This window comes from Trachurus trachurus (assembly GCF_905171665.1).
Source record: "Trachurus trachurus genome assembly, chromosome: 22".
Taxonomy (NCBI): Eukaryota; Metazoa; Chordata; class Actinopteri; order Carangiformes; family Carangidae; genus Trachurus; species Trachurus trachurus.
The window spans coordinates 25,902,545-25,923,314 of NC_139907.1; the positions used below are offsets into that span (position 1 = coordinate 25,902,545).

At 40.6% G+C, this 20,770-nt stretch overlaps 1 protein-coding gene across 1 annotated transcript in view; it reads right to left on the reverse strand.

Moving 5' to 3' along the window:
* Positions 1-20,770, reverse strand: part of alk (ALK receptor tyrosine kinase) — a gene marked incomplete at its 5' end in the record, with an annotated part of 369,133 nt that overhangs the window by 190,301 nt on the left and 158,062 nt on the right. The window contains one exon of the mRNA XM_083997628.1: positions 10,715-10,825. Within this exon, the coding sequence (XP_083853754.1) occupies positions 10,715-10,825 (111 nt within the window). The remainder of the gene's footprint in view (positions 1-10,714; positions 10,826-20,770) is intronic.

The following is a 20,770-nucleotide window of genomic DNA, read 5'->3' on the forward strand; positions in this document are numbered from 1 at the left end:
ACAGTGTTACGGTTTAATAGTTTGATGTGAGGAGCCATCTTGGAGCAGCATTGTGTAGAAGTTTTGGCTGTATACATTATATCTATGCCTATACCTGACAGTGAGCGTTAAACAAATTAATGTCAAGCTCCCTGGGAGCGAATCCGTTGGAATATGGGTTCCTCAAAAGAAAGGTTGGGAACCTCTGGTTTAGCTTATACAGTATTATGACACTTCGAGGTTGCACAAGGGAAGCAGTGAATCGAGACTAAAAGCTTAGGAGTTTTACCTAATGAGGTGGCATCAAGGCTGTATTAGTCTGTATCAGGCATTAGTTAAAAATGGCTGTTCACTTGGTGAGCTGGGTGCAACTGCCACTTAGTGCCAATGAGGGTAATGGTTTCCATGCTTAAGACTTGTCATTTGGCAAAAAAAAACATTGATTCCTCTAGCTCGTTGCTATTGGGGACCTTGATGGCTGATGAGATGTGGAGAAACTGAGAAGCTCAAGGTTGTAGTGAAAGCTCATTTCCCTAACTTCAATAAATGACTGTTTATTCAGCTGGACAAGGCTTTGTACGTAGTTCAATGAACTGAGATCAGTGTACTTCAGCCAGCTGTTAACAACATTTTACTGAAATGCAGAACGATAATCATTTGTTATCAAACTTTACCAGCTACTAACAGTTGCTCAACTTGTTTCTCTGACAAGGGCTCCAGACTGAAATTCCCCATCAAAATAAAAACATAAAGTTGGTTATCTAAAAGGTGTTTTGTAACAATATCCATTTTGACCTGCTCTGATACACAGTCATCTGCAACATGTCTGCAAGGATTACTCACTGTATACTGAACTGTCTGACAATTTAGAATGAAACCAGGCTTGAGATTTAATGTGTAAGGTGTGCATTTGTATGCCTGCATATTGGTGTGTTTCAGGAAACAAAATTAAAATAAATTAATTAAGAGAAATTAAAATGAATTAAATTAAATTAAATTAAATTAAATTAAATTAAATTAAATTAAATTAAATTAAATTAAATTAAATTAAATTAAGAGACATATAAACTTCAGAGCCGTCTCCTAACATTTTTCCACTCCTGGATATCAGTATTCACACATGCAGAAGGACACTCTTCTGCACACTGACAAGTTAAGCTTTTCTCTGTGCTGCCAAATGTGGATGAGAGATATAATTCACTGTGGTGAGCAAGATCTGGATCTGTCATCCAATTTCTCCCACCTTCTACGTAGACCAAGATGATAATGTCTTGCCAAATGACATGGACATGGCTTTTATGGCCTACTCATTCACATCTTTGATTGTTTTCAAAACCATAATATCCTCTGAATGTGTAATCATATTCTTTTGGGGCATTACTGAGCATCATGGATACATTTACCTTTTGATTACACCATTCAAATCAAAGAAACCAGAGGAGCTTTTCAGTGAAACGAGGTCCCGTCAAAGAAATTTCCTCAGTTTGAATTTTCTTTCGTCTGCCAACTGCCACCCTTGGTTGCCCCCTAATGTTTTGTGAGAGTACTGTTCATCAGTTAAGTAAAGAAGGTAATAAAAGTTTGTGTTATCACTGGATTTGTCCCAAAGCACAGATTAATTACTGGAAACACAGTTTGAAATGAATCAGGTTCTCACTATGGAGCTGTAATCTCTCAAAAGGATTTGTGTGTTCGATTTTGTTTGTATTAGTGGCATTACGGAATATTCAGAAAATAACAGTTCATCAATTTATTTTTCATGGGAAAAATGTGAAAACAGTGTCTGACACTAGAATTCCACCTAAACTTATTCCACGCAATTTCAGCCTAGCTTCCTAAAACTGTAGCAGCAAATATAGTTTGTACCAACTGGAATTGAGAGCAGTTTTCTATCAACATAATAACCATGCAGAAGTTTGATTACTTGCATGTTTGGCAAGTAAAATACAGGGATACTTAATTAACATGAAAGTATGTAAAATGTTCACAGACGGCACATTTTTTACCCCCAAAATCTAATCTTGCAGAACATTGCCAGCACTATTACACTTTTTATGGTTTTGGTAAAGTTACGGATGAGACTATAATCAGGTTTAGTGAAAGAATCAAAAAAAAATTTACAACCAGAATGATAATCTTTTCCCAGACAAAGTATGTGATATGTGGTCTTATGAAGTGTAATGTACACACAAATCAACTTTTTTTAAGACAATTTACTTGCTATTACTGTATACAGCATGCTTTATGTACCTGCTGAGGGACAACAGAGACAAACTAGCTATTAGCTAAATCTGGTGCAATTTACATTTATATGTAGCCTGACAAGCCAGACTATATCATTAAAATGTCTAGTCTGGCAACGACCGGTAGACCTCGGCTCAATCCAGGGGGCGGGATGAAGGCTGTCTTTCAAACTGCCTCTGCACGCAATAGGGTAGCGCCACGACCAATCAGAGCAAAGAGCAGGATGACGTTAGCCTGACAAGCCAAAAAAATGTATGTCGTCATCGCGTTAAACCCGCCCAAGAACTCTCTAAACAGATAGAGCGCTGTGATTGGTGAACACAAACGGTGTTCGAGACTCAAAAAGTTCTTATGGCGCGTTTCTAGACCCACCTACGGAGCAATTATATTTGCTGCCGCTAGGGTGCGTCTAGATTTCTAGGCTAATTTATATGTGCTGTCCTTCTAAAAACAAACAAATAAAAAAGAAAATTATTTTGTTGCCTATACATGACCACAGATGGTGTGAAAACTGTGCAACTGTATACCTGACATCAACACCAACAACTTCCTGGCAATGTTAATATTTGTCACACAGTAGTCATTGAAATAAATACTGTACACTACAAGCATAAAGTTAAGGATAGTCAACTTCCGGGTGGATTTTATGGAAAGTTTATGGAAGTTCATACTATACTGATATATCATGAAATTAGGGCATTTAGGTAGAAGTATGGAATGCTTCATATCCAACAATTGACTAAAACAAAAGCTAATACAAGTGGTGGGTATACCACAACAAAAAATGTCCATGTCTCAGTAAGTTGTCATGTGACCAAAGGACGTCCACTTCTCTGTCTTTCTGTCACTCTTTCAGTCTCTCTGTTCAACCTGCTGATGACACTGTGAAACTCTGGGCTCAGTGGACACTTGCCTCTGAAAACATCCCATCGTCTGAAGCCTCCACATGTCCAGGTACTGTTAATGAATTGTTAGGTGTAGTCTTGGTCTCATGATGTCAGAATGTGAACAGTAGGGATGGGACTTTTTGTCGACAAATCGACAAAAAATCGACACAAAAAATTGGAGTGTCGACATGTCGAGGGGGCGGGGCTTGTGGGATTTCCATGTGTAAATTGCATTTTCTCTTTCCTATTCAAATAAACAGCAGAAAGTGCCACTTTTCCCCTAATGAAATAAAATATTTTAAATAAAACAAATCCACTTTTTCTAAATGGGATAGCTACTTGACCCTCATTCTGCTTCACATGTGACGGGAGCGTGCGCGCATGCTGACAGGCGACAGAGTCAAGAGATCAGCTGTCCGGGCTCCCTGCAGTCTCAGGTGATGGTGCGCTGTTGATGACAAGTCCGGCTCTGCAGAAAGGGCAAAACCATGGGCAAAACAGGTGGATGCAATGGTTGCATTCTTCGTAGAGGACCGCGGACATGCACGAAAAAAAAAAAAAAAAGAAACCGAATGCGTGTTGCCTCGTCCGCTCGTGCCGACAGCAGCGTTTATAAACCACAACAAAAGCATGTGAGTAGTACTGTATTCTTAGAAAAAACATAATGACTGTATGAATTGTAGTAAAGGCTAATCATCCTAGTATAAGAGAAAACATATGAAGTTTGTTTGTTGCAATATTAGCACTGTTTTATGTCAACATTACGTACACCGATATATGAACTTCTTCATTATGAGTGAATTGAATTACGTAGACACTCAATGAAGAGTTTACATGTGCAGTCACCTAGATACTGTTTCTTGGTATCATTTCTTCTGTCTCCAATCTACACTACATTAATTTTATGCCATCTCGTCTGAATGTGATTCCATCAGTCCTGTAACCAAATACACTATAAACGCTTCTGGAGACCAATCTTGATTAAAATCACATTATCGTTGTTTTTACTGAACCTATTACTCAAATTCTCATTTTCCTACGGTAGTTCAAAGAGTCCACAGCACAACAGGGTTTGATGATAATTAAAGACAATCTCTGAATACTAATACCCCAGGGATGGTGCTCATTGGTTGCAGTGATACTCAGAATATGACTGCATTAAACCATAAAGTATCTTGGGGTTTAATTTACAGACTATAAATCACCTGTGAAGCTCAGTAGAGCTCAGGATGTGATTTCCTATAAAGACAGACAGTTCATTTAGAGACAGAACTGACCAAGAGTGACCACCATTAAGACCACAGTGCAAAAAACAGTCAGGTTTACTTACATGGAAGATCAGTATCAATATTGTTTCTGAAGTCAGGTGGGTGCTGGTCAACAGTGCTACACACAGTTTGATGGTTCATTCATATGTGCTTGTGATTTCAGTTGCCCACTTGTAATTGCAGCAGAGGATAGTATGGAGTGGACTATTGTATATGGTGCTGGGTTTGTACCAAAAGTTGGACATTTAAAGGGATAGTAGCATTTTTTTGTGTGTGGTTGTATGATCTACAAATAGTCCCTAAGTACTTTAATTGCAGTAGAAGACTCTCTGCACTCCTCCCGTTAGCAACGCCAGCCCATAGCCCTGCCCAGAGATTTACAACATACATTGTTGTGAATGGACCCAAAGAAACGGCCTATTTTCGTGGCCTAAAAGAGGTTTTACCTGAAAAAAAAAATACACAGTTCCATTGTTCTATATATATTTTTACTTTGAGGGGCTGGAAAAAATTATATTATAATGAACAATGGAACAGTGTATTTTTTTTTTCAGGTAAAACCTCTTTTAGGCCACGACAATAGGCCGTTTCTTTGGGTCCATTCACAACAATGTATGTTGTAAATCTCTGGGCAGGGCTATGGGCTGGCGTTGCTAACGGGAGGAGTGTAGAGAGTCTTCTACTGCAATTAAAGTACTTAGGGGCTATTTGTAGATCATACAACCCCACTTTTAAAAAATGCTACTATCCCTTTAATATAAAGACCATAAAAATAATAAACGAAGCCTGTAAATGGTGCTGTCCATACATGAATTTGCTTAGCTGATTTGAAAAGGTATTAATTGTAAAAGACAAACAGGTAAATCCTGACCCCATTAGTAATTAAGCATTTGAGAGAGAAATGTCAGTGGTTCTGTATTAACGAGAATGTGAGATTGGTTAATGAGCATAACAACACTATGACCCTGGTCTCATTCATCAAATAGAGCAGGGATTGGGTGAAGTGTCGTGTGACAAACCGAAGGCCATTGAGATGCGAGCAAACTGTGGCCATCTTAATTTCGTATATAATTGAACTAGTCAATTCCCAGTAGTGCACATCAATGTGATTACATGTTTTAAAAAATGAGATAACTGATTTGCACAGGAGTACTTCTGACATCAAGTAAATTACATTTAAGAATGTATGTCTTTTTATGACCCAAGAGTAAATACTTTGTTGACAAATTACCCCTTGAAACCCTTAAATTCAGATGATGAATATGTTTATTTCCTGATTACAGTGCGATTGTGTCTGGTTACACTTATTTATGTACCCATGTAACTTTTTATGGACTAGGCATTCCGAGTAAAAATCAGTAGCTGGAGCTGTTCTGTCAAATGCATACAGATGAGTGAATAAGTAATTATTGACAAACGGCAGGTATGAAAGGGGAAAATAAATCTAAAACATACAACACAGATATCTGATTAAATGGTGGGAACACGACTTAGTAAGGAATTGCTTATTTCATTGCTTGTTTATTGCTTTACCCAATATGAGTTGATATTAATCAGTTGTTTTCCCCAATCTGAAAACCAATTAAATTTGTTTCCTGGCTTTCTGATAAAGGATGGGTTTGAACGTGAACAAATGTGATTTGGTTATTGACAGCAAAAAGCAGAGAGATATCTGTTAGTGTAGGATTTAGTGGCTGGCTCATCGACATTTTTGGCTCAACTGCAGATGCCAGTTTCTGATTCTAGATCAGAAGGTATAAAAGTCAAATGTCCACATTCCTATTCCTTGTGAACTTACTCCTTCACCTTATCCTTAGCATCCACCCTTCAAACTACAAAGACGGCACACAGGCAGGGGGGTCAAGAGAAAATCTTCACAACAGACTCTCTAAAGCCTTGAAGATATTGAAGAATCTACTGACGAGCCCAGACCACAAAAAGTGTCTTTTGCCTCAACAGTATGTTCAAAATCATTAAAACTGTTTAGTAGTTTCCCACCATTCCAGTCAATAACAACTGTGAGTCACTGTAAGCAGCAATAGTAAATCTGTCAGAGTACTCAGTCATTTAATGTCCATCCAAAATACGTTTTGGTTTGCCATGTGGCATAGACAATGATCAGCTGCTACTCATATGACTCAAACACAGGAGATTGTGCTCGTCCTACACTCATGTGCTTTTTCCAAAAATTTCATTATTTTAGATTCTCAGTAGTTGTCAGACATAATCTCCTGTTCATTTCTGAGAGGAAATTCTCAGTAATTCTCAATAATGAAAGTAATGGCAAACAAACACTGCATATCTCCAAAATCAGGCAGGTGCCAAGTAGCCTACTCATTTTAATGTAACAATTGCCAATGAGAACCGTGTCAAAAAGCAAAAAAGGAAAAACCATGGCAACGAACGAAGCTTCGAAGCTTCGATTTTTTGGGGTCAGCCCTAGATTAGTGATGTTCTTTTTGTCTTTGTCTGGAACTTCTGGCAACCCGTTCTCATGTTGTCTATTTGTATTGTCTGTTTTGGATATTTACTTAAACCAGTCAGTCGTGCACAAATGCTCATGGGATCTTGATTTGAGCTGTCCTAAGAACATGAGAAAAAAAGCTGTGCAAATGGAACAATATTGCAAACTGGTAGGTCAGAATGATGCAACTCTAGGAGGTTGCCATATTTAAGCACCTGTCCCAACACCATCTTTTATACCCCCTGCCTTTGCAAATGTTTTATTCCGCTGCTTTGTCTCATTACACAAGAACAGCACTAGCAGCTGAGTGAGGCAGATGTTCTATTGTAGAGCACGGCAACTCCTCAAGTGGCTAGCATCCATCTGAGTGCCTGTGTTACAGCTGGCAGCCACAGCTGAACCAGGACAATCCATCTCGATGAGGAGAAAAGGTCCCTGATGAGATGACGTGAAGATGGCATATGGGGATGGTTTTACTGAACAGAATATGGCAACAAGCTGCCCCAGGGATATTCCCCAAGGAAGACGACACTGTAGATGGGAGGCAGAGGATGGTTTGGGTCAGAAGGCTGTGGCATTGCTGACACACAGTGGTAATGAAGTCAGCTCACCAGAACTGAATTGCAAATCGTATCGTACAGTCTGCATACTCTGTAGTTCCTGAAGCTATACGCTGCTGAAGGAAGCAGGGGGGCAGAAGGAAAGAGTATGGGGGCAGTTGGTGGCAAGTGTCCAGTCAATCCCTTTTGGATTTTATAGCAGGTAATAAATGCCAGCAGACAGCAGATGCTGTAGGGACAGTTGAGATCTATGACTGCAGCCTAAAGCCATGTTCACCATGCTTTCTTGTTGTGACCTGTTCTATCCCAAACCTTTTTCTCAGCATCCTCTGAAGTATTCCTTGAATATGTCCTTCGTGACAATGCAACACCATCTTCCTACAAGTCACAGATCTACACCCAATCATGTACCATCAGATAAGAAGAGAATAGAAAAGAGAATATCAAGTATATATCAAGTAAAACCTATTACATTAGTTGTTGTATGTTGAAACAACATGGTGGCAAGTCTAGAACTATTATCAGGATTTTTGTTTGACTGAACTGTGCTGAAGTCATTCTTATTCATCTGGCTTTTACAATCCAGGTATGATCCTTTCTTGTCCTGCCACATCATTCTCCACTAATTATTCAATATGAAGAACAAACTAATGGAAAAATGTAGCTGGCTGCGTGCATGACTGACTGATTCATTGGAAAACGGTGTGGTAATCTGTTGACTAACTGACACCAATTACAGTTAGGTCCTCTGCAGGCTGTCACAGTCTCAGGCAGCTGCAGTAATGTCCCAGGGATTCACAGTCAAGAATGTGTTTCACAAACAGTTGGGTGACAGTTTGGTGCTGGTGGGACTCTGAATCACTTATGGGATGACCTCCCACCCGCCAGGAGGCTGGGATGGGGCAAAAATAAATAGGTAAATGAATGGGGGGGGGGGGGGGGGGGGGATCATGCCAAAGGGCTTTGAGGGTCTGATGTGACATGGATGCACAGGTTTCTCTGGGCTTACACAGATGTTCATACCCAAGGCTGTATAATTGAATTCAGGTATTTTTAAAATATCTTTTATTACAACTCAAACTTGTTTTCTTCTGATGTCAATTTTTACTTCTTCTTCTTACTTCTTGCTTTTATTTTCACGGAGTAGTCGAAGTCTATTCAATACTGTAGGTCTATGTTAAAGGGATAGTTCAACATTTTGGCAAATTGGCCCATTGCCATAATCGCTATAGTCATAGCAGTAGGTTCGTTACCTTTATTTGTCGGTGTAAGTTATTTTTAGAACGGCGGAGCGGAGCAGCAGGCTGCTCAGAGCTACAGTATGGAGGCTAATGGAATTTCTTGGTTTCCCTCATCAAACTCATCAAATACAAAATCCAACAACTCCAAAACGCTGTCGTGGACAAGTTGTGAGCTGCACATTCACCACACTATGAGATAATAATGGAACGTTACGAGACGGAGCTGTTTTAGAGGTAAATTCATGCAAAACCACTGATGCGCGTTGCGTTCAGGGACAGTTTTTCAGCAAGCAGACTCTGTATTTACCCTGTATTTACCTCAAAAACGGCTCAGTTTCGTAACGTTCCATTATTATCTCATAGCGTGGTGATTGTGAAGGTCACAACTTGTCCACGAAAGCGTTTTGGAGTTTTTGGATTTTGTATTTGATGAGTTTGATGAGGGAAACCAAGAAATTCCTTTAGCCTCCGTAGCGTAGCTCTGAGCAGCCTGCCGCCCCGCTCCGCCGTTCTAAAAATAGCTTACACCGACAATTAAAGGTAACAAACCTACTGCTATGACTATAGCGATTATGGCAATGGGCCAATTTGCCAAAATGTTGAACTATCCCTTTAAGAAATACACCTCAAATGTCCTGCAGCTGCAGTACACACAGACAAATACATTCTGCGCAACACTACACTGAAGGTATATTGGTAATGCTGTAACATGCAGCCCAATTTCTTCAGTGTTTTTTAAAGATGAGCAATCGGAGTTTCCCTTCACACCTTTGACTATGTAGCTGACAAGTTCAGATTAGTGAACAGTGAATGACTATCCAGAGGCATAACAGCAAGTCTCCTGCATACATCTGTTCTTAGCATAAATGTGGCTTTTACACTGTTGAATTCTGTTAACACATCAGATTATATAATAATTCTCTGATGCTGTCAAGGATTTTATCAACGAGGAGAGGATCCATATGCCTACTTAAATAACAGTGAACCCATACTGTTGTAGGCTGAAAGGGGAACTCTGTTCACTTGCACAGTGATACAGTATTTGTGGGAGAATGTATGTTTGTTATTTGAAGTTGATTAAATATGCAATATCTACTTTTGCGCTTATCATAACTTCAGACGATTCATTGAATTATTGCTTATTTTCAAAATACAGCTAACACTTGAAAATTGGTTCTTAATGCTTGGATTATTTGAAAAGATTAAATGAGAAAAAAAGAAGAAATTTAATTATGTGTCATTGCTATCAATTATTTTGGCCATGATTTAGAATGATAGTATTTAAAACAATCTTAGTAAAATTCTATGATGTTCATTCATTATAATTAAATTAATCAAAATCTAGTTCTCTTCAAAGGCATCTTCTTGACTCTGTTGCAACTTTGTTCTTACCATCACAATTGTATCTCATTCTTTTTTTGTAATGTTTCAAAAACAATATTATCTTCTTTTTTGTAACTTTAATCCAAGTCATCTCATAAAGTTGAAATGTATCTAGATGAAACTGTCTTTTTTGTAAGATTTTTGGACAAGCAAAGTGCTTTACACTAATTGTCACATTTACACAGCACTTCTATGTAATCTTGCACATTGTACCCACACTAACAGTGGAATGATACATTGGGGCAATTTCTGGTCCAGGATCCACTTGGATGTCTGAACTGGAGAAGCCAGAGATGTAGTAGAGGATCTACTCTACCTCCTGAGCTGCTGCTCTCCATGGCCTTGACACAATATGTCATTGCCTGCACTCATCTGAATTTGTCAGGTAGGCAGGTTTTGTTTTTGTAATTTACCCCACACACTACTACAGATGGATTCTATATGCCCTACTCCAAGTTTTATTTTTCTGAGACCTTGAGCGGGTCATGAACAGGTAGATCTACGAAAACCTTGTTGTGTGATGATCCCATGGCTGATGGTAGAGGGCAAGCGAGACAGAGACATTTATGTGTGCTGATGGAGAGCTGATGCCAGGTGTCACAGCCAATTGGAGGCACGGAATCTCTGTGGGACACAGGTGCTGGGGCCTGTCCGTCTGTCTAAAGAGGGCTGACAATGTCCAACTCACCTGACATTGGCATGGAGTTGCTGTAAAAGCTCAGGTCATCCTCTGCGACCCAGGAGAAGCTCCAGTACCCTCTAGGAATACCAGCAGCAGTCCTACCAGCCAGTGACTCACCTACAAAAAAAGAAAATACACAACTTACTTTCACAGCCTTTGTCACAGAGGCAACAGATGCCAATGAAGTAATGGTGTGCCTCACTGTGTTTGTTCTCAGAAAAGAGAACAGATCAACCTCAGCATCTTTAAGTCAATGAAGCATCTACAATGTTGATCAATACCCATAAAACAGTGACAGTGCACTTGATTTCATAATTAAAAAAAAGGTTCAAGAGGCCTCACAAATTGGTTATTGAGTATCAATAGCTTCTATTATTACCTGAGGACAGATCTGTCTGACTCTATCCTAACCTTCTAAACTTAGGGACTAATTATTACAAGATCGAACAGAAGTCTGCAAATGTACAGTAAATGCAACTTTCACTATCAACACCTCTGCACATAGCCATTACACACACACACACACACACAATCTCTCAATTGTCCTTAGTCCATGGATAATTAGTACAAAGTCACAGACCAAGACTACTGCACAAGTCCTGCAGCCATTTCAAATGAGCCTTAAAGAGCAATTGATTGGAAATGTTGCCTTTCACGGCATTGAATGGAGTACTTTGGAATTTCAGTTGAAGACGACAAAACCATGCAAGGTGTTTTCTTCATCAGCATGACTTTCACTGACATATTGATGTCTTGAAAATTACTTTGTTTCCATTTTTCCAAGGGCTCTCACGATATAGATAGGATTATGTAAAACTAATGCTCATTTGAATACTGATTTTTTAGAGTAGTTAGGGCATTTTATTAAAAAACAAATACAGTTGAGTCGTTTTACTATCCCACACATTCTTTAATTGTGGTGCTCCGGTTTACACTCCTGGCCTGTGCCTGTCCAACAGGGCGCACAACGCACAGGACTGGAATCACTGGTCAATCACAATATCTCTTTCCTCACCCATCTGACCCCAGTCAGTGAGTGTTGTCATTTATTTGACTAAATGTGAATCAATTGAGCTGCCCACAGAGAGTGCAGAGTAGGAACGGACAGACGTGTGTTCAGATCTGCGTATTTCATACACTGATATCTCCAAGTACAGAAAAATGCTTGTTGTTTCAATCATCTAATTCAGAGCTAAGAATTTCAGAATCACCTGCACCAGCTTACCTGAATCATCACACTAAGTTCCACTTAAACACCTGCACTGTGAAGCAGAACAAACAGCTATGTTGACAAGTGCTCTCAGTATAAATATTGAAGTAGCAAATACTTTTAGCATCCCAATATGCATGAAATGTCAAACTCACACAACCAAAACACTTAAAATACTTCAAGTTGAGGAGAAAAATGTAAATAAATTAAGCAGGCAGCATTTAAGTACATTTGTTAAAATGAAATATTTTAGAAAAGGATGGCTGTCTAGCTTAAACCCGCAGTGACATGATAATATGATACCTCTACAAACAACTGGAGTCTTTGTAAGCTTTAATCTGCCGAAGTAACATGTTCTAAGATGAAAAAAGGTCAACTATAGAAACAATGAGTGGATAGTGACAGTGAGTGGATAATGCAATAGCAAATCATCCTGACTGCAGATATCATTTGTATAGAATTAAAAAAAGGATCAAATAGGGACTTCTCAATGAGTAAAGAAAAATAAAGAAACATTATTTGTAGAGCACAAACATAACAATGAGAATTGAGGTGAGGCACTTTTAATTTGACTGTATTTCTTGAAAGGGCAAAGCCAGAGAGAGTTTATCCTTATGACTTGCTGCCTGAGTGGAGGTATGGGTTATGGGGTGTGGGGTGTGGGGTGTGGATGAATCCTTCCATTTTCAAAGGTGGAAACCAGCACATGCTGTTAACTTGGGACCCTCATTTTCTCAATTTCTGGCCATGTGGCAACCGCTGACAGTGGCCCCAGCAGCAGGCCTGGTTTGGGGTCAACAGCTGTTGCTGCAGGGGGAACTAACTGGCTGGTAGCATACTGCATGGGATGGCAGGATGCTGCTGGAGCTGACTGGCTATAGTTGGCTGCTTGTAGGCCTAAACTGCTGGTTGGCTTTCACACAAACTGATCAGCCGCTGGGCGAGCTGACTGGCTGACTGACTCTCCAGCTGTTGGGAGAGGTAGCTACTGGAGCTCTATGACAACCAAGGATGGATTAGTTGGCTATCAAAGGAGTGGTACTTCTGGCTTTTTACAGGGCAGGGTGCCAGTAGGTCCTGATGTTACATGACTTTGGCCTTTATGCTATAAACAGGAAAAGGGTGCCTGAGGCAGCAGCACAGTAACATGGCTACCTTGGAAAGGAACTTTCCCAACTGCTGGAAACACATTAGAGGGACACAGAAAGAGGAGAGGTGCAGTGAGAGATGTGGCTGAGCAGAAACACATCTAGGTTACCTTGCTTGGCCTCACTGCTCAGTTTGGAGAGGCACCTTATATCTTAACATCCTGCGCTAATGATGATTGCATAATGATTTAGAGTCAGTTTCACATGATTATATGTCAAATTCACTTTAGTATAAATGTGTCTTATTTTTGTTGAATTTGAAATGACCAGCCTTCTACATAAGACAAGAAACATGGCAGACATGGCTCCACCCAAGGCAGCAGCAGGTCTAAAGACAGATGCATGGTTACATTTCAAATTTCAAACTTACAAAGACAGCAAAGAACTGGACAAAAGCAGGTGCTGCTGTGTGTACCTGCACAGTGTAGCCCTGGATGTCTTTACTACCCACTGTGTCAATTAAGTCAACTACTCTCAAGTCAATAACATACACTTGCATTTTTTTCTAACACACCAGCAGTGTTTCCTCTACATTCATTTAGCAGTGGCGGCCCGCCACTCCAAAATCCTAGCCGCCGCTCCTTCAATTTTCGTTTTTTTTTTTTTTTTAAACGTCAAATAGACCACCGCCGCATCACACCTCCACCATCACAGCAGTCCTGCACTGGGTCGGGTGTCGCGAGTGCTGAGGTAAACTAGATAACTATCTTGCTCAGTTATCTACTCTTTGGCTCTTTGGAAGCACCCCCCACTCCGCCCCCGCTCATGGTTGGTGCCCGGTGCCATCGGCGTTAATAGGGACTTTAAGCAACGGTGGATTTTGCCACGGCTACGGCAGCCGGAAATAAATCTCTCCTGACGCTGGTGCCGTAGCCGTCAAATCCGTAGTGGTCATTAAGCAAGATGCTGCGGCTGCGGTAGCTGTCAGATCAAACAGCTGATCGCTCACGTGACAGGGTGAGGGTAAATAAACACAGAGCGCAGACCTGTCAAAATGCCCTGTCCTGCGTCAGGTGCTGCACAGCGTCAGGTGTAACTTCATATGAACGCAGCTCAAAGCGCCTCTCACGGTGACCAAGCTCAGATAAATACATTGGATGAGCTGTAGTTTATCGCGTGTCCTCCCGCATAAAGCCGCAATATACCGGAGCTCCTAAAAGTGCGGCGAAGCTGAAAACAGCTGAGTTCTCCTCTACTACAGCTGAACAGCTGACGGTCAAGACGTACAGTGACCTGTCACACCTAAACTTCAACCTCAGACTGTCTGCTTCCTAGATGATCACACAGGGAGAGCATAATGTGTGATGAGTTTGTTACAGAGTCCTGTATCAATGTTTAGGCTTATTCGTCAGTGCTTTATGTTGTCATGATAATTAATAGGCCTATATGCTGAGAAAAAAGATTGTAAATCAAACAAATCCTACAGGGAAGACCAATTTATATTGTTTTGGTCATAGTAACTGATAATAAATAGGCTATGTTTAATTCTCTCTTTTTTGGGGGAGGATGGGGGTTGTATGTAAGTTTCCTTACGACAGAGCCTTGGAGCTGTTTTATAAAAAAACAAGAAAAATCCAATGTTCTGAGCCTGGGTGCAAACTTTGCCACTGATTCTCCAGCCCCATTTTTATTTATTGTTTTATAATTATTTTATTGTATTGTTGTATTGTTGTTATTTTCAGCATTTAAAAAGCAATTGTCCATGCAAGACAATCAATAAAAAGGGGGATTATGCTGGTAAAGTAAAATCTGAAGTCAAGTGTCATTTGTTTACGGCGCCACGGCTCCCCGGAGAGCCTGCCCCCGCTGCTGAAAAAAATCCTAGAGGAAACACTGACCAGGTTAGTCTTATTCACACAAACCTGTGAATAGGATGTATAATATTGTAGTTAATTGTTTTCCACTTTTTACACAAAATGATAATCTCTATTAAAGTGGACCACATTACCAAAGGGGATGGGCAGTAGATTAGGATGACCCAACAGACCACAAGGGCCATAAACAGATTATTGAAATTACTGAACTGGACCAAGAGGATCGCGACACCTCCCCAACATGTGATTCATCAGAGTTGTTGTCTTCATTTGCTACCATGTGACTCATTAAAGCCACAAGGGTCAAGCTATGTGAATGTGGGCTAAACCATTTTGGGGAGGGCTCTCAAGGCAGCGTTGTAGATGGCTGACAATTGTAAAGGTAAAGGTAAAGGTAAAGGTACTTAATTGGTCACATATACAGCTAGTACAGTGAAATTCTTTCTCTGCATTTAACCCATCCCTGAGGAGCAGTGGGCAGCCGCGGTGCAGCGCCCGGGGACCGACTCCAGATTATGAGCCAGTTCCTTGGTCAGGGGCACTGACTGGAGGATCAACCTAGCTGGCGGTGGGGGAAACCGGAGGAAACCCACGCAGACACGGGGAGAATGCAAACTCCACACAGAAAGGACCTGGGCGGCCCGGGATTCGAACCCATGACCTTCTTGCTGTGAGGCAACAGTGCTAACCACTGTGCCACCGTGCCGATCAATTGGTGTTGTAAGCCACAGCCTCGGTTTACTGTAAGTGGAAAGGGATGGCCTCCTTCACCCCTCTATCAAACCTCTGTCCTCTCTGTCCAAAATGTGGACATTGGTATCCTCACCTTACCACAGAGTCCTGTCCCACTGAGCTGACTGGCTATCAATGTTACCAAGAGAAGGAAGACTGTAGATTACAACCACAAGCATCCAAAGACCACTTATTTTACTGTTCACAGGATTCATCAAAAATGAAAAATAATCATTTTGATGCTGCTGTGTCTCATTGTTTGTGCAAATTAATCAGGCATGTAAGTAGAGTTAAAGCTAATTGCAAATGGGAATCCTTCCTGGTGAAAGTCTGTAGCTTTCAATAGATGTAAACAATAGGGAGGTAGGTATGTATGGCAATTTCTTTCCACATCCCAAAATGCATGAAAACACACAGACCTGCTAAAACAGGTAAATTAAATTAGGGCCAATGTGTATTTAATTAAACAATAAATCCGAACAGAAACCATCTCCCCACAGTCCTCTAGAGTGTCCTGTGATTTTAAATAGTTTACCATTTTGTTTCTCTATTTGGCTGAGCTATAGCTGTTATCAAATAATTCAAAATTTAGTCATGGAAAAAATGTTTTGGCAACAATCAAAATGCAAAACGCATGTACCTCCATGCACATTACAATCACTACAGAGGAGAGTTAACTCAGCTCAATGAACAGTCTAATTCTGTCCCACCCACTCTCTGAAATCCTTCAAATGCCTAGATGATTAATCAATGAGGCCTGACTCAAGTTGTCACTTAAACATGGCTATGCATGAACATACATCTCTCTCAGTGTTCCAAGTCCCTATGTTACTTCCTAATTCTCCATAACTCAAATGTCCTAATCCAGATCTTATATTTCAGTGAATTTGAGGATAAGCATAAGTTAAAAATGAAACCTTAAAAAACCTTTAAAATGTTACGCACTAAAAGATGTATAGTTCATCTCACAATGAAGAAGAGAGAAAAACACTTGAAAAAACACTTTTGATAGGGACACTACCATACATAACACATGCAATGGTTGTGGCCTTGTGTCACGATAGTGCAGTGATCCAGAGACGTAGCCAATTACCCATTAAATGGGAAAAATAGGATAAGTGTACCGGTCGTGCATGAATAGCTCAGCAAGACCTGGGAGCTGGCTGGGGGTCTTCAATGAAATCTGAAAGATTCTTAAATGTTTGCACTCTGGCTAAATGGACATTAATATGTTGGTCACAGGAAAAACGTCAAGCGATTGCAGCTAATTAAAAGGGAAATGAGGAAGCCACCCGTTTACACAGTTGGACTTTCATACTCCTTGGCCTTCTGCATCACAATTGTCCTCTTCTTTTTAACCATTAATTAAAGATTTACCTTGGGATACATACATTACTGCCTAAATAAATTGATTACCTGTCTGGCCCGGTGACGTGTCATTAAACGGTCGTCAAAGTCTGCCAGCACCGCGTCAGGCAGCTGAGGCCTTGGAATTGGCTGCTCTCTCTCTGCTACAAAAGACTGCATTGATTTCCATCAGAGAAGCCCTCATGTCCACTAAGCACTCCGACTTTCATTAAGACCTTCACAGAATTCCAAACACATTCTCCAACCCCCCTAAAAAGCCATGTGTGTGAACATAATCACTTACACACACACACGCTGCCTTTTTTACCTAATCTATCAACACAACCTTTGCAGTAACAACCTCACCAATTAAACAGTCTTTGGACATGACTATGGTGACAGTAAATAATTCATGAATGTCTATGTTTACCAAAATGGACTGCGTCTCATTCTGACAACTAGTGACCAGGGTTAAATGGAGTACTCGGATATAAAGCATTCATGTTAATATTAGGAATGTCACGATTATAAATTTTCTTGGTACGATTATTGTCAGAGAAATAATCACAGTGTTACGATTATCACGATTATTATGCATTCATTAATTTCACAACACTATGAATGTGTGAAATCGAATATAGTCAAAATATAATTACATTACTAATTGTTTAGACAAAATATTTCAAGTATCTATTAATATGACCAATTATTAACCCCCCAGTTTTAATCAGGTCATAAATTGTCACCAATACCAAATGTTTACATTTATTTTAATCGTTTTTTGTTTTGTTGGTTTTTTTTTTAAAATACAAATGACATGCTAACATTTAAAGCTATAGTGCGTAACTTCTGTCGCCCCCTAAAGGATTTCTGCGTTATTACAATGATACGGCCGGCACCTATGGCCCGGTGTAACCCTCCTCTCCTCTCCCCTCCCCACCGCTACCCCTGTAGCTGCATGATACATCACACACAGTAACAGTAACACTCGCAACACACCACATGCTGCTGGTCACGGACCACGGTTCACGCACTCGCGACTCGCCGCACACTGCTCGTCAGAGCACACAGACTCCCCGCAGCAAGTTACACACAGCAACACGGGCTACACACCTTGTAACTTACTGCTAACGATGTGGCTAACACCAGGCTGCTAACAGCTGTTGCTTCTAGCAGCTGCGGAGCACTCTCCTCCCTCCTCCCTTCTCGTTGTCAGGTAAAACCCAGTAAAACACGTTGTTTTGGTCGTTTCCTGTCCGCCAGCGCGGGAAAGTCGCTCCAAGACAGTAAATACAAAAATAACAAATACTGAAAAATACCGCGAAGCGTTTGAGGAGCCGAACGGCTTAATCAGCGTTGTATCATCTCCTCTTGTAGTGGCTTGGGTGAAACGGATATTTACAGACACGTAGAAGTTATGCACTATAGCTTTAAATTCCTACCAATTCAATGTTACTTTAGTTAAATGGACCAGTATCTGTGCATTTACCTTTATTTTGGAGCTCATCTGCCGATATTGTTCTGACATAATCTTTTTTGAGAAGTGACAGTATTTAGGAATCTTTACGATTAATTAATTGTGGCGTTTATTAATACCACGACTAATTGTGAAAACAAGTAATCGTGACATCCCTAGTTAATATGCCACCCACAGTTCTTGTTAGCTTTAAGTGGGGATGGTTTGTAAGAAGCTTTCTGAATTTGTTGATATACATGTTTTTTTTGGCATAAGCTCTGTCTTGTAAACAAGCAGGGTTTTTAGTTCAACTGTCGGATGCAGCTCATTAACTCAGAGCGCTGCCCATAAAAACCTGACTGAAGGCCTCCAATAATAATACAACCTCTCCTCTGGCAAAAGCCCTCTCAGCCAACCCACTCTTGGATCACTGTCACTGAATTTTCAAAAGGAAACCAACAACATGATTTACAACATGCAGAATACAAAAAAAATGCTGACAAAATCAATGGCACACTCAAGAGTTACAATTAGCCTAGTAAAATCAGCCTCTAATGCAGTTGACTTTGCAACCAGTTGTAATAGCAGCAACAATGGCATACCTGTGATGCCCAACACCACCCAGAGAAGCAGCATCACAAGAATTCCTCCTGACAGCACTTGAGGGGGCCCCTTAGGTAATGTATGTTCATTTGACATGTGTAGCTGGAACCCAGAGTAAGATCAAGCAGTGTTTTCCCTCTCAAGGCGAACACCAAATGAGTTTATCAAAGAAATGGATCATAAGGCTTCAGTCTGAAACCATTATCCAGGGGAAGAAACGGCTGCACAGTGACAATGAAGATGTCAGCTGGGCTCTGCTGATGCTTATTAAAGAAAATGATTTTGCTGTAGCATACCATGGCCTTTTTTTTTTCTTTGAAGGTTTGTGACACATTTGCGCTCTAAAACACACGGTTGTCTACTCTGCTGAGAGGTGTTGCCCAGTGTCCACAAATAATGCATAATTATGACTCATTCACAGATACAGAGGGTGATCTCAAGTTGCAAAACAAGTTCTCTATTCTCATTTGCAGGGGCTCTGTTTGTGGCCACAGGGTGTCTGCTCTAATGATGGATGTACCATTTTAATGAATTATCAAGATGACTACACTTTTATGCCTATGTTTCTTGGGAATGGCCCGCTGGGAACTTTCTTTTTTTTAACTTCTTTTTACCGTAGGAAATGAATATGATTTGGCAAAAGCAATTGTCTCCTCAAAAGAAATTTAGATTCTAGATGCAGGATAGCTCATGATGTACAGAGTCACACTAACAGCATACACAGGATTACCCTTTCATACATCACATAATAATGTCTTCTCTTAGAGCCCTCATATGGGCTGCTATTTACATACCAGGTACTGTGGAGTAGACTTGTAGTTCTCGAGACACCACTTTTTTTGTGGTCTTGGTCTTGTCACGGCCTCGACAGTCTTTGGTCTCGTTCTTGTCTCGGTCTCAGGTCTCTCGGTCTCAAAGGGATTTAATATTCAGGCAGGCATGCTGTTTTTTTTTGTTGTTTTTTTTTAACATAATTTATACGCCGACTTCACGTGGTACCAATCACATGCATTTTGTGACACAGATGCGTTAGCGCTCGCCATGTGATCACGCATCATGTGATCAGTGACCACAACAAACTCCTCCAACCTATCCAGCCCGCGAGCAGACTGCAGCAGCCGACCGCGGCTTATGCTCCGTACACCGGCCATGAACAGACCAAATGGCCGTGAATGGACGGCCAGAAGCAGTGTTGCCAACGTGGCGACTTTCCAACCCCTCTTGGCGACTTTATTTTGTCAAAAGCGACTAGCGACAAATCTAGTGTTGTTACAAACGTTTCTGGTTTGGAGACTCAGACAAAGCACTCAGCAGCGGTCAGTCTCACAGTCCCCGCTACAGTCAGAGACCCACCATCCCACCAATAAAATACAAGTAGTATAAATCCTCAATAGTGCTGGCACTGGCTGTACACTGAGGGAAAAAACTCTGGCAGTGAATGAGTTAAGCATTAGGCCTATTCAGTGATGCTGATATACAGTGTATTTTGGCTACTATAATAGGAAATAATGCCATTGCAAGTTGATAATATGATGTCACGTTTCATCTACAAATGAAGTACAATTTAAATCAGTAACATATTTCCCATTCATTAGACTCTGTTTGAGGTGCTGGGTGGTGTTGGAGGCTTGTAATTTTGTTAGATGACTGGTACTAGTTAATAGTCATGTCAGTCCTTAACAGCACTCAAGAGTCAATCCTCTAATAGTGTAGAAATAGCGGTCATGCAATTGCCACATAGGCTATTTGATC